This window comes from Labrus bergylta, chromosome 6, assembly GCF_963930695.1.
Source record: "Labrus bergylta chromosome 6, fLabBer1.1, whole genome shotgun sequence".
Classification (NCBI taxonomy): domain Eukaryota; kingdom Metazoa; phylum Chordata; class Actinopteri; order Labriformes; family Labridae; genus Labrus; species Labrus bergylta.
The window spans coordinates 27,057,362-27,072,758 of NC_089200.1; the positions used below are offsets into that span (position 1 = coordinate 27,057,362).

The 15,397-nt window shown below is 39.5% G+C and overlaps 1 protein-coding gene across 1 annotated transcript; it reads right to left on the reverse strand.

The window, feature by feature from the left end:
- Positions 1-618: 618 nt before the first annotated feature.
- Positions 619-15,026, reverse strand: lrrc8c (leucine rich repeat containing 8 VRAC subunit C). The gene is made up of 3 exons (XM_065956084.1): positions 13,985-15,026; positions 9,690-9,832; positions 619-5,659 (listed from the first exon to the last, which is right to left on the reverse strand). The coding sequence occupies exons 2-3, from the start codon at positions 9,825-9,827 to the stop codon at positions 3,410-3,412; spliced, it is 2,388 nt and encodes a 795-aa protein (XP_065812156.1). The 5' UTR covers positions 9,828-9,832; positions 13,985-15,026; the 3' UTR covers positions 619-3,409.
- Between the last annotated feature and the right edge of the window lie 371 nt (positions 15,027-15,397).

Consider the following 15,397-nt stretch of genomic DNA (forward strand, 5'->3'; position numbering starts at 1 on the left):
GATAAATGTTTACTGCAATGGCAACTGTCTGTTGGAAAATCTAAAAGAAACATAGACAGACTCTTAGTTCAATTTTTTTTCATTTTTATAGATCTATATTAAAGGTGCACTATGTAGTACTACATTCTGTCTTCAGTGTCACAGGGACCAAATTTTCCTTTAAGACAGTTTGTGTATAGAGTTATGAACATATACCACATAATCTGTAAATTTCTCCAACTTTCACTTTTCTCTACCAAAACTGGATAGTGCACCTTTAATAAATATGATTGTGGCATTGTTTTTATTAAATGTAATAAACATATTCACCTCACTTGTTTTAATTTATTGTATTTGAAAAATTATGCAAATGTCCATGTGACGATCTAATTCTCATTCTCTTCAACCTTCTTTTTCCATCGGTGCCTTATTTGTCCATAATAATAGACTTATCTTCTTTAGTTAAGTCAAACTTTTGTATTTTTTAAGTTTTATTTTCCCTGCAATTTTAACTGTAGCACTTCTCAGGAAATTGCATCACTTCAAAGAAAGAATAATTTATCTCAGCACATTTCTTTTTAACACAGACTGTTTTTGCTGAGAGAGCTTTTGAAAAAGTGTAACCTAAGAAACAACATGTTCAAATAAATCAATGTTTATTGGTCAATCATATAAAACATTTTTGTTACATATATTATTTAGTAGTTGGCTGCATACTACTTATTGGGCACATTTTGATAGCAATAAGAAAAACACCGTTATGACATCGTCCCTTAAGTTTAATTCAGTTTCCAATTCCTACAGTGCAGTAGATTTAGCCAAGGTACTTCTTTTACCTAAAAATAATATATATTTTTTATATTGCATTTACTCTACTGCAGTAACCTTACACTGTCTTTAGGAAAATAGAAGCTTTATAAGGGCAACATAAAATATAAAAAGTCTAACAATCTTAAGGCTGAAAGCTTAGACCTATTTGAGGTCTTCTTTTTAGATTTACATTCAGTCATCAAATTATTCTGTGCAGCAAGATATGAAATACGTTTGAACCATAAATGAAGTTCAAAATGTTGGGCTATGGGATTACTTTTTTCTCTGCTTGAGAGTTGGCTGAGACCCATGATATCATTTTTGTTTGTATGTAAAATATGTAGCTAAAGTCAGAAAAATAGCTTAGCATAAGATAAGGAAAGGGATGCCCCACTTTGTCAGGTTCTGTCATAAAGGATTCAACAATGGCCTGAAAACAAACGAAAAGTCCAGCATGTAATTTCTGCTTCAATGTACTTTTTTACATTTTGGTTTTGTTGTGTTTTTGGAGAGGTTAGAAAACATCTATAACGTGTTTTTTTCCCAGTAAGAGGTGCTCAAAGAACATTGCTATTTTTTTGCTCCTGCTTTTGCATTTATGCTAAGCTAAGCTTAGCACTACTGTCTGTAGTTCACATATCAGATATTTTGTACAGTTTACAATATAACTCTCTGCAAGAAATCAAAGGCGTGGGTCACCACAATGCTGCATGTTTCCCTTAAGGATGATTTGTGGTGACTTCCGGTTGGCACGCTGCAGAGAATGGCAGGCTGACAGATCGCTCTCCCACCAACTAGGAATATTCCCCCGGATTCAATTTTTCTAACAAGTTTATATACCCCACGAAATATGGAAGGGGACAAACAAGTTAAACCAAATACAAGACCAGAGAAAAACGAGAAAACAGCCATGGAGTATGACGACGAAAGTAGTGCTAACTCGCCTAGCACAGGTGGACTCGAGCATATTGAAGCTAGCTTGCTAGTATTCATGCTGAAATTAAGGCAATACGTGCCGATGTAAAGAAGGAGCTGAGTGCTTTTCGTCACACATTAAGAGAGGAACGTGAAAAATGAGTTGACAGAGTTTAGAGACGAGATTAACCAGGCCCTGGGAGATATCAGGGGGGACCTGAAAACCACAACAACTCGAGTTGAGGATGCGGAGCAGCGTGTCGCGGATGTAGAGGAGTGTAACCTGGCACTAGAAGAGGCGCAAGACCGCCCCAAGATGCGCCGCCGCGGTCTTTTGTGTTAAACTTTTTGGAGAATAAAACTAAAAACCAGGTCCTCTCTGCCGCGTGGAAAAAGAAAGAGATTTTCTATAAGGAGAGGCGAGTTTACTTCGACCACGACTATCCAACAGAAACAATGAGGAAAAGAAGGGAGCATGCTGGTATACGAAGAGTATTGAAGGAGAAGGGTGTGCTATTTTGTGCAGTTCTGGGAGCAATCTTTCTTCTTGCTCCCGAGAGGGGCCCTTACCTTCAACTAGGATTTCCCCTCAGATTCAAGGAGCATACCTGTTCTCCTTTTTTGGAAGTGAGTTTGTTTTGTCCTTACTGTGTTTGGTATTGTTCATGTTTTTGTATTTGTTCCTACCTAAATTCAAGGATAGAATGTTTTTGGTTACAGTGGGCCATCAAGAACAGTGTTAAACAATGTAAATGCACAATCAGGAATATAAGGTAATAACACTCAATGTGAATGGGTTACATAATCCAGTGAAAAGGAGCAAAATTATTGCTAAAATGAAAAGGGAACGTACAGATGGGATTTTCTGGTAAGAGACACATCTCTCAAATGCAGAGCATGAGAAATCAAAAAAGATGGGATTTTTGAACACATTTTATTCCTCCCACAAATCAGGCCGTAAGAGGGGTGTGGCTATACTAATTTCAAATAGGATAAACTTCCAACTAACAGCTGAAATTAAAGACAAGGAAGGCCGTTTTATACTAATTAGAGGCAGGATAGACCATAAAGAAGTTACATTACTAAATGTTTATATGCCCCCAGGGCACAATACATCCTTCATCAAAAGAAAATTGAATCTATTAATACAAGAGTCATCAGGGACTGTAGTCTGTGCAGGTGACTTGAACATTCAATTACAGTCTAAATTTTAGTGGTTAGCAATAATCAACGAAATACACTGCATGGAGAGACTGACCTTCTCATTAAGGCTAAAGTTTGACCAATATATAAAAGTCTGGAGGAAATGGAATATGTACTGTACGGAATGTAACTCATCTTAAATGAAAAACCCTGATTTGTGTATTTTGACTAATGTATGCCCCAGGTTTCCTTTTTTCTTTTCTTTCCTTTTTTTATTCCCTTCTTTTCTTTTGTCTTGTTTTACTCTGAAAATATAAATAAAAAGAAAGTATCAAAATAAAAAGGATGATTTGTGGTAGGATAATATTTCATGTAAATTAACTCTGTAACACAAAATCTTTGTAAAAAATAAGAATAGATAATAATTCCCTGCAATGAAGAATCTAGAAAAATAAAACTTAACTTTGTCAACAGTAGTATAATACTTAATTATGGTAATGCCTTAACACAAAAAATGCTCTGACAGAACAAGCAGCAGGCACTGCAGCTACTCGAAGGCAACTCACTCAGCCGTCATTTGGTCCCTGACATCAGAAGGCAGAGTTTCAAACAGTGTCTCTTCCACTACAAGGCCACTATGTTTCAAAGCACGACAGCAACCCAGCTCTTGTGGCAGAACCTCAAAGTGGTTGCCTTTGAGATCCAAGTATGTCAGTAGAGCTAGGTAGGAAATTTTAGGTGAGAGTATGGACAGTGAGTTTTTACCAAGCTTAAGTGTTTTCAGCTTTTTGCAAAAGAAGAGCTCATCTGGTAGATTCTCTAGCTTGTTACAGGTGACAGAGAAATACTGGAGACTCTGAAGGACTCCGATTTCTGGGGGAATGAATTGGATGTCGTTGTTGGACAGGTCCAGGTAGCGCAGCTTGTTGCACAAGAACAAGTGTGAAGGCAATATCTCAATCTTGTTGTGGCTGAAGTAGAGACGCTCTAGGCTCCCCAGCTTCTTGATATGCTCTGGGATGTACGTGATACAATTGTACCAAAGTTTGAGGCAGGTCAGTTTCCGCAGATGTTGGAAGCTGATGATCTCCTCTATTGAGCGTAGGTGGTTTTCTTTCAGGTCAATCTCTTGCAGATTTGTGAGGCTGAAGATTGCGTGTGGGATGCGCTCCAGATCACAACGCACCAGCTCCAGCTCAATCAGATAGGACATCTTTTTCAGGTTGTTGAGCATTACTAACTTAGTGCCATCGTTGTGTAAGTACAGCCGCTGCAGATGGCTGGAAACATCCACAATGGACTGGGGTATCTTGGTCAAATTGCTTTTAACGGAGAGAGTTTTCAAACACTTCAACTCCCGCAGTGACTCCAGAACTATATTCTTGGAGGCATCAGGGCTTAGCGATCCAGTGAGATAAAGCTCCTCTAAGTTGCGCATGCCATACATCCAGTTCGGCAGTTCCCTGTTGTCATCGAACTTCACACGCAGCACTTTCAGGTTCTCTTTGAGGAAGGAGGTAGCCGATGTGTGCAGCTTTAAAGAGCACTGGTACAGAGACAGCTCCTGGAGGTCTTTCAGCTGAGAGACTGAGGCGGGGATGGTGATATTGTTGATGATCTCTAGCTTCAGTGACTGAAGCTCTGTCAACTCAAAGACGGTGTCAGGCAACCCAGGGAGCATGAACAGCTGGAGTTCAAGCCGGTTGTTGGTGTTCGTCTGGAGTCTCTGACGTAACTTCTCTGCAGTCCAGTCATGATTCAGGTTGAGCTGTTTCAGTTTGTTCTCACTGACCTCGGAAAGAAAAACCGCAAATCGCTTTGAATACAATGGGTCGTACTGATCAATCATGTGGAGCATGAAAGCAAAGTCATTCTTGACGTCTGGGATATCATTAATCCCTGTTTCCTGCCGCACATACTCAAAGGAGTATTCTTTCAGCGAGCGGTAAAACAGCCAGTAAGAGGTGTAGAGGCTGGTTAGTCCATACACAGCCACTAAACACAAGTAACAGTAAGAAAGCTTAGAAAACAGGTGAGCCATGGTGTGATTACATTCAAAGTCTTTGTAGCCTGTCATGTCCTGGATCTCGACTTCACAGCGAACTCTGTTTCTTACTTTATTCACCAGAGAACTGTTATAGGCAATGATCAGGAGGAATTTAATCACTTTGAATACTGTCTGCCGAACATACATTAGATAGAGAATGTCTCCTTCTTCAACGTGTAGACGGAACTTCTTTACCTTTTCAAAAAGGGCTTTGGCTTGTTCACCCTCCTTTTTATCAAGAACACTTGCTGATGGCTTCTCAACGACAACCTTCTCAGGAATAGACCTGAGGGACTGTGTCTTCTCCAGACTTCCTTCTCCAGGAGACACAGCAATGTTGGACCTTGTCGTCGGGCTCTTTTTATGGTCGTTTTCTTCGGGATTCTCTCCAGACACCTCAGACAAAGCTCGTGTGGTCCAGGGAGAGTCGAAGCACTTGCCAAGCATGGAGATGAAACGCTCTATTTTAGAGCTCGAGCCAGGGAATTTGAACCAGAAGTTGCTACACACCATGAAAACCAAAGTGTGAATCAGAACTAAATAAGGAAAGTATTTGGCATACCAATGCAGTGCCTTCTCATAGCACATCTGGTTGATGAAGCTGTACTGTTGGAGGTCCAGATCAGTTTTTAGGCCTGTCATTTCTCTTGGTACGGCTGAAATGTTGGATTGCAGTAGTAACAATGACTTCACATCCACTTCGCTTGTGTTCTCTGGAGGTGATGATATTCTCTGAGGAAGGCAGATGATTTTATCTTGCATGACCTAAAAAGTGAGAAAAAGAAGAAAGTGTTTACATGCGACGCAGTAACCAGGGTTATACTCAGCTTTATTTAGTAACTATTTATTGGATACTTCATGTAGAAAAGATAGCAGATTTTTACAGGCATAGATTCGGCCACATTCAGAGCTAATAATAATACTTATAATAACTTTACGTATATAACACCTTTAAATACACAGGTTTACTAGTGGGTTTTTACAGAGTTTTACCATTTGACAGACACTGAGTCATACTGGTTTTGCCTTGAGATTGATTTAGGCCAGGGGTTGGCAACCTTTTCCATTTAAAGAGCCACTCCCCTCCAAAAAATCCATCTGGAGCCACAAAACATATTTGAACCTTTCAATGAAGTTTATGCAGCCCATCACATTACCAATAGATCTAAATATTCATTAATTTATTTACCACATTACATGCGACAACTCTCCAGTGAGAATTTCCTCCATCACACACTGCTGTCAGTCTGTCTGTATAACATACAGCAGGCTAATGGAGTAGGGTCAGACTCGTATTGGCGCTAATTAAACAACAGAACCAACAATCTGGATGAAGAGAAATGTAGCCTAAGTTATGTTATAAAACAACTTTAAATGAGAAGTCACTACAGAGGCTTCTTCCTCTTTCTTTTATAGATAGATAGCACTCTGTCATCACCTGCTCTTATCAGAGTTAGGCGGAGTATAGTGCGTGAGTCGTCGAGCGACTGAAAGACAGGGAGCGTTAAATGAGAGCAGCAAAAGAGCCCGATGCGTCTCCTGAGGCGCAGGTTGACCACCGATTTAGGCTCACAGGTTGCTCCGTCTGTGTCGGCCACAGCTCTAAGGTGCCCTGATAACTGCTGTGGCGGTGAAATCCATCCACAGCCATTACGGTTTAACACTAAACCAATTTGTTATCGAGAATTGTGTTGGGTCTGTCAGTAATAGTGAACAATTAATACAATAGTTTTATACAGCGCTTTTCTGAAAACTCAAAGACACTTAGACAAAAACATAAACAAAAAAAACAAAAAAAACAAAAAACGACGAGGACAGTACAACGAAGAAGTAATGTAAGGGGCGGAGGGGGGGAGTTAGTGGTTGTAGGCAGTGATGAAGAGGTGAGTGTGGGGCAGTCTCGGATGTTTTTTGGGAGTGAGTTCTAGAGGGTGGGAGCAGCATCCACATACCTGAGAGTTCGGGTGGGAGTATTACTATGAGTAATCATTGCTATGCGCACACAAGAATCCAGGGCTCTGAAGTTGCTGATCACAGAGTAGAGTTGGGTATTGTCCACTATCTCACAATTCAATTAAATTTCGATTCTTTGGGTCACGATTCGATTCGATATTGATCACTATGCTATGATATCGATTCAATATTTCACATAGATGAGAGAAGTACCCAGAAAACTACTCACAGTACCTTCTAATATTTGTTAAGTAATTATGTGTTTGTATTTGTTTAAGACAAAAAAAATATTTTATTGTTGCATTATTCTTTAATAAAAAAAGAATAAAACATGAAAGTACAGTATGATCTGAAGAGCACATTTGTGCCTGAGCTGAATTCACAGCACCCACAGTGCCCCCAGTGGAGAGGGGTGTCATCTCCATGAATTGATAAACATCACATTAACTACTCTCAACTACTGATCGCGACTACCGATATTTCCAGCGAGCTCAAAATACTGATGATATGCCATCCATTAACTGGGATGGTTTACATTCAGTTTCCATTAATCAGAGTTACAGCCCCAAATAGTGATGGCTGCTTAGAAGCTAAATTTGACCGGCATTGAGGGCGTGGATTGTTTTAAAAAATAATTACAATTTTGAACCGAATAGTAACTCTGGTGCTAACGAGTGAGGGTGACAATGTTTTCATCTTTAAAGGCACAGTTTGTAGAATTCTGCCACCAGGGGGCTCCCAATCAATACAATAACACAAGATGACTTTGAGGCTGTCATGGACTCATGGGAGTTCTCTATGCTACTTCACCCTCCACCCTCGATGAAAACTAACTCTGGGTTGACCGTAGTGAAGACGAACAGGCGAAAGATACCTGAGTAAGAGAATATTTTTAACGACGATGCATCCAAGTAAAATTCACATGAAGTTTTTTATCACAGCAGCAGCACATACAGAAACAGAACGTCAGCTTTTAGTGGCAATTCCCGCTTCTTTGTGTGGCGGTCTTTGATGTAATATCCGGTGTTTCCAAGGCAACAATGGAAATGTCGTGACTGTCATGGCTCTATCATGGTGGCTGCCACGACAAGACACGTCCCGTAACAACTATAAAATTAAGGACTCTCTGGCTTTGATAATTGTTAAAAACATTTGAGGTAAGTACTAATTCAACAACAACAAATACAACAGGTTAAGTACATTTTTTTATTAATTTAGATAATTTAATGTAAACATTGTCATAAAATTCGACAAATTGTTGATAATTCGATGAATCATGCACAATAGTTATTGAGACCATAAACTATAAAAAAGCATTTATATATGATTCATCAAGTAAGAAGTAGCATTATTTTTTCACAGACTTATAAACAGTCTCCCTTTTTATGCATCCATTGGGTCCCCCTGCTGGTCACAATAAGAATGCAGACAGAGTGAATTCAACATTAGTCTTTCTTTCTTTTCAGCCCTGGGCGTACTTCAACTTTCTCTATACAGTTTTTTCTTTGTAGTCATGCTTCACTCTCTTTAATGCTCAGTGTGTGACCTTCATGTGTTCTGTGTTTTTCATAAAACTATATGAACTCACACTCAGTATACAAGAATTAATCACGATTATAAACCCTTTTTTGGGACACTATTTTTTCTGAGAAGCCAGATTTACAAGCTCAAGTATATTTTCAGGAACTGACCAAAAGTTTGCATCAGTTGAAAATATTTACTTGTCAAGTAAATACTGAGACACAGCTGCTTCACGGCCATGCTTATTACAGGAAACAGGCACTTTAAGTCAATGGAGGACAGCCTTGAGTGGGGACATTTTGTGAACTCTGATAAGGTGCTTGAAACTTCACTATGCACATTTTAATACGACACAATCTGCAACTACAGTATGTTAATAAAAATAACTCAGTTTGTGAGTATACTGCCATATAAATGACAGTATAAAATAAGAGCACTGCAGTTGAGCCGCAGCACATGAGAGATTAAAAAGCAAAGTCAGGTGTGCTGAGGTCTCTGAAGAGCTGATCTGTAGACTTTTACAAACTCAGTTTCTGTCTGTATTTCTCCCTCCAACTCTAAACGCTGGCATTATAGTGTGAAGCAATGGAGTTGTTACCAAAAGTGGTGTGTTGATAGTGTCCTGAGTTGGAAAGTAAACTTGGCTACATCATTATTTACCTACTCAGTTAATCAACGATCAGATCATGTCCAAACATAGTGTGAGTTGGAAACAATGGATGCTCCTACCCTGATAAATATTAGTCTCATAGATTTTCTCTAGATGTTTTGGTATCATTTCCAGGGTTTACACTACAGAGTGTTGCAGTAGCCAGAAAACATATCAACTCCAGAGAGAGCGAGAGAGAGAGGGAGAGAGAGGGAGATAGAGAGAGAGCGAGAGAGAGAGAGAGAGAGAGAGAGAGAGAGAGAGAGATGAAAGAAAACAGTTAGGAATCTTGTGTTTACTGAAAGGGGCTGGGTGGGCAAATGTTTCCACTGGTAACCTACCGATGGGCTGAATGCTTCTTTTGCTACATTACAGTCCAGGTTGTAAAATGGGGGGGAAGTTGTTCTGAGCTGGTGCCAGTGCAGGCGGCACAGCAGTTATGTTGTATTACAGAGACTATGGGCTCATTCTCATTTCAATGACTCGATATTTAATTTATCTCATACACAAGTTGTAGCACAAACTCCTAATGTTACATAATAAGCTACATTTGTCCCTCCCTTTTAATGAGATGGAAATTGTTTAAGGGGAAGCAAAAGCCATTACAAAATCTTTGCACACATTTAACTGCTCCCTTGAGTAGAGACATCATGGAGAAGCATCGTTACTGACCTGAAGAGTGCATCCAAACACTCCAATCATGAGCATGATCACAGACAGATAGTCAGTAAACACATCCCACCACGGCTTCAGGACTCTGAACGCCGGCTGCTGTTCAGAGAACTGACGGAATTCCATCACGGGAATCATGATGCCTGTTACAAAGAAAAGAAAGAGGAAAAATGTTCCACATTACCTCCAGGTCATACAAACGGAATTGGCATAATAGGGGCGAAACAATGATGTAATTAAGGATGAGGAATTGTCGGTTTTAAAACACTCAATAGTGTCTGGCCTGCCTTCATGTCTAAAGAGCAACAATAACTTTGGCAAACCATAAGTTCCCAGTGATTTGGTTTATGCCCAAATATCCGCACAAACTATTTGAATTCCAGTCATCTTCAGATTTACCTTTTGTAGGGTTCTGATCAGCTAAATTTAGCAGACTTGTGGTGAAAACACTTGATATCATACCTTATTAGCGTTAGCTTTTTCCACATTGATTGCAAACTTGTTTTACAAACATCAAGCTCAAAGCAGGTGTTCCAATACAGTAGGACAGTGGTTCTTCAACTTATTCCGTCATGCCCTCCTTGTAAGGGGAAACATTTCACCCCCCCCCCCCACCCTGAACAACATGTTTACTAAAAAGGCCAAGTTTAACTTTATTTAAATACCATCAAGATGGTGAACATCCATTTCACCATGATGGCTGTTAGAGTGGTACATATTCTCAGTATAATTCTTTAGGAGTCAAAAAGTGTATGTCCAAAGTCACACACAAAAAAGGAAATGTGCCACGTTGAAATGTAAAGAAAGTAAATGCAGCCTGTTTTAGCACAGCCCAAAAGGTGGATGTTTACTGACTTACTTAATATGACTGTATAGACTATTGAGCCTTAATGTTATTTTTGAAGTTTATACAGAAATTATGCCACAGTGTACTTTGTTGTAAGCATTTATATCTGTAATAAGGCATGTCTACATCCTTAACCAATCTAACAGTAAATACACAATTTTTGGGGAGACATCATGCCACTGTATTAACCTTTTTTTTTTTTTTTCTTTTACCCTTTTTTGTATAGCAGCAAACAATAAAGTAATGACAATGCCATTCAAGGGTTCAGGAGAGGTGGAGATGAAACTGTAGGTCACCGTCCTGACGGCTGACTTCAGGAGCTAGCCATGCAGATAGCTCAATTACGTTTTTGAAGTTTCTAAGTTAACTTCTGACATTGCTGGTCTAAGCTGATCAGGTAACGTTGAAGCAGTTACAAATATATATATTTTTTTTAAAGTTACTTTAACAGAAACTCAGAAATCATGCAGACACCTATAGATGGTCAGTTTTTTGAGCCAGTGAAAGACAACCGCATGTACATAGGAGCTAGCTACAAACTAGCTTCAAGCACTTTGAAACAAAATGCCATTTTTCTAGTTCTTTTCCATGAAAGTGTCATGATGAAAGACCATGATCAAAAAAAGTGTACCAAAGTTGACTAAATACCAAAACCAATGACGTTCCCAGCTGTTAGTCTTCATGCTAGATGACAACATGCTGAAGGTAAACAGAAGGTTAGCATTATCTTGTCTCTTTTCCAACTCCCGAAAGGGGCCATGAATCTTTCACCTTTCCACCTTTTCTCTTGGATTCTGGTTAAACAGATGCTTGAATGAGTAAATTCTGAATATTTCCTCAAAATGAGGAGTTCCTTTTAAGTGGAGCTTCAACATAAGACAAGTGCACATTTCTATTGTAAGTCATTACCGATGAGACAGAACAAGCGACTGGCTTTGTAGAGCTTGTGACAAATGTTTGGACATTAACTTCAAAGTCTAAGACAGCCACATGATTGTAAATTGGCTTCATAATGAACACGTTCAATGACAAAAGTGAATTAAACCAGACCTCTGCCCTTTTTGTTGTTTATACATCGCGCTGTCTTCAAGCTATACATCTCTTCAAAGACTGTGAAGAACCAATCTTTGTTAACAGCAGCAGCATGAAAAACGGTGCGGTTTCCCTGATGCTGCTCTCTGCTTACACTCTGTGTGGTCACCTTCTTTAGACTGCTTACTACTACAGATGCAGGCGTCCGATTTCCAATAGGGGTCTGTCAGTATTTGGGCTGCAGTGTCATTTAAACACAAAAGGCCGAGTTGATGAAAAAGATGAATGTAGACTTAGGAAAAAAATCTCACAAGAAAACATAATTAGCACGATCCTATCACAACCAGTTAATACATTTAATGGGCTGGAAGAAACCACAAAAAGCAATCTATTCCATTAACAAGAAAAAATACAAAACATGTGCAAACTGGCGTAATGAATGATCTATGAATTGCCGGAACTCAGGAACGTGTGTCAGTATTCAGGGGATCAGGGGATGTTTACATGAAAATGTACAGCACTGACGGGTTACTTTAAAGGTTCAGATCATCCAAACCACAAGAAATTTTTACCTCAGTGAACTCTTGCATCTGGCTGTGAAAATTTTTTTATGTGTCGAGCTTTGAAATATCGATCTTTCCTTCACTATTTCTATGCTGTGGTCTTCTATAAAAGCCCTCCACAACATCTCAAGATGTAATTTGTGAATCAGTTAACCTGCAAGTAGCAAAAAAAAAATCACATTTGCTACATGTTCTTGGGAATCTTTTTCTACCATGTAGACATGAGGATCCAAAAATATGTTATAGGGTCAAGGCCTGAAAACAACATTGTGTATCCATGAAGAAGAAGAACTCTCAAGACACAGATTATCACAATAATGATCAACACTGAGAGAGTATGTTTGGAGACTTTCTGACTTCTAGTAGGGCAAATCTTAACCAATTTTAAAAACGTGAGAGATCACAAACATAAGGACAGTTTCAACCAAAGCTTAACATTTTAATCCTCCGAATGAACACACTAGGCGATTCAACCGGACCACAAGACCACACACCTTCCATTTGAAGCGACAACATGAGATCTCACAGGAACTCGCATTATCAAACGTGACCCCAGAGGAAAAACAAGTATGGAGGACGAGTGACATCATCAGATGGCTGTCCGGTCTGTCTTGCATGAGATAAAGGTACTCCTGTTGTCACCATAATTCTGCGAGTAAGATCCGATTGGTGACACTTCCCCGTCTGTTCAATCTCGTTAGCTCTCGTTAGTTCAATCTATTGCTATTTTGCATGTCTTACACTTTGAATTGGCAAAAAAAAGAGTTTATTTTCCTTTAAAAAAAGAAGATGCAGCCTGTTTAATTGGTTAGAAATAAAAAGTGTTGCAGTGGCAAAGTTCCGTTTGCTATGCTTATCTGCCTCTCCTGTGAACTATTTGAGTCACAGAAATAACCATTATACCATCACTAGTGAAATACAGTAAGTGTAGTGTGTAGCCTACTATTATAGGTCAGACTGCGGTTAAGGTAAAGTTTTTGTGTAAAGCATCACTCCCTACCTATTGTGCCTTTAAAAGTTTCATTAATAGGTTTTTTGTGAAGAAAGAAAATCAGAAACAATGCACAGAGTAAAGGTGTGTGTGTGTGTGTGCATGTGTGCGCGCGCGCGTGTGTGTGTGTGTGTGTGTGTGCGTGTGTGTGCGTGTGTGTGTGTGTGTGTGTGTGTGTGTGTGTGTGTGTGTGCCTGTGGTGACATTTGGGTGTGTGTAGGGAGTGAAGCCTGTAGTTTGTATTAGGAAAAATCCTGTCTTCCTCCAGGATGAGTCAGCCATTGAGTGGAGCTGACCAGGCCATATCCTTGTCCCTTCCTAACAGGAAACTTGTCTGAATCCCAGATATCCAAAAACAGACATGTTTGTAACACACCCAGCCCCTGGCACACAAAAAGTCCTGTCTCGTTACGGACGTGGAAAAATACTACCCGCAATGCAGAATGAAAAAAAAAAAAAAAAAAAAAAGAAAAGACCTCTGCTGTTATTAGGACCTAATGGTGAGGCACACTTTGAGACTTTGAAGTGAAACTGAATCTGCTGGGGAAAAAAAGTGCCACTAAGAAAAACTGTGATTTCTTCTGAGATCAGTACAATTCGTCGTTAATGATCCGGACATAATTTAAGTTCCCCGATTAAACATTAAGGCTACAACCCGAACTCTGACTCCGACAGCACTTATTATTTTACACCCAAGTACGGAGATTACTGCGCATCACAAGTAGTGTTATAGTACCGTGGGCTTTCAGGTAAACTAACAGTCATCCAGAGTGAACTAGTTTGTCAGACACTCCACCGACTGTGAATACGTCACACCACTACGCTGTCTAATTCCTCTACATGAAAACACTGAGAGACTTACCTTTCTGTGGATGAGAGCTGGAGATGGGGATGTGAGCGCTTTCATGCGGTGAGGTTTCGGATCATGATGCGCGCGGTCCTCCGTCTTTCCCGGATGCTCCTCGGGCTTGACCACTCCCCAAGACTGTGTGGCTGCAGCCTTCAGGGGCGGAGACTTGTGAGGAAAACCCAGGCTGAGAGACTTCACTGTTTAGGATGTGTGTTTGTTTATGAGACAGCTGAGGAAGGGGGAGGCCAAAACTGCAGCTAATAATACTTCAAGAAACGTCAACAACAGTTTTGACAGTGTGTATTTAACTGGAGGAACATTGGCATAAAGTTTTGGAAAACAATTTTCCAACTAAATAAAAATCCTACTTAAAAAAACAAAAAAACAAAACGTGTTTCAAGTAAGTTCATGTTATCATGTAGAATGGCTCTTGTCAGAATCAATAAGGGGCCCATATAGCCTATACATATTGACCAGCCACTCTCTAAGGAAACGTGTACGATATGTTGGTCTTACATTATTTTGTTTTATTTTTTACATTCAAAGTCAAGTCAAAGAAGCAATGCACATTCATGACATTTCTGTGATGTGCCAGTTCAGCCAGCATGGCTCATTTTTCACTGTAAGGTCCCTGGCTAGGTGAGTGACCGAACAATACACACACGAGGTATTTAAAACAGAGCAGCAATACTGTACACTTATCAGGGCACACATAGGGCACTTCTACAGTAATTGGGCACTTATTTCAAGCAGCAATAGTCGACAGAAAAATAGACTCAAATGGAACAACAATACAGTACATCTAGAAGCACATATAAGACACTTAAAAGCCAGATGACACAAGACATGCATCAAAATAGGACAGCAATACTCTACACCCAGCAAGGCAAATAAAATACCTAAAAGCAGGACGACAAAACACGGAAATAAGGCCTACATTAGGACACAACAGCATATCAATAAAGGCTCAATACATCTATGCAACAAGGCACATGTAAAACACTTAAAGCAGAACAACATTAGAACTGGAAGAAACATCATGGTGGTTTGTTTCATTATCATTATTATTATTATTAAGTGTTTATTTTGGTCTTTGGTCTCTTTGTATTAATAATGGTGTCTTGTTGACCTGTTTTGGGCTGAGCATATTGTGTATGCATGACACAATAATAAAATCAAATCAATCAATCAGAACATAAAAGATAAAGCACGGTTGGATTATACAGTACGGTCTCATACGTGTCTTTTAGATAGGATTTGAACTTGATTTTAGATTAATGATTTGTTTCACAGTTTCTAATAATTGTTGGCAGACTGGTTCACGAGTGAGCGTTCACTGACAGCTGACTGGAAGGCAGATCTCCTCACAAGTATTATACAGTCCCCTCATCCATTGTTTTCTGTGTTCTTTATACTTTTAAGATA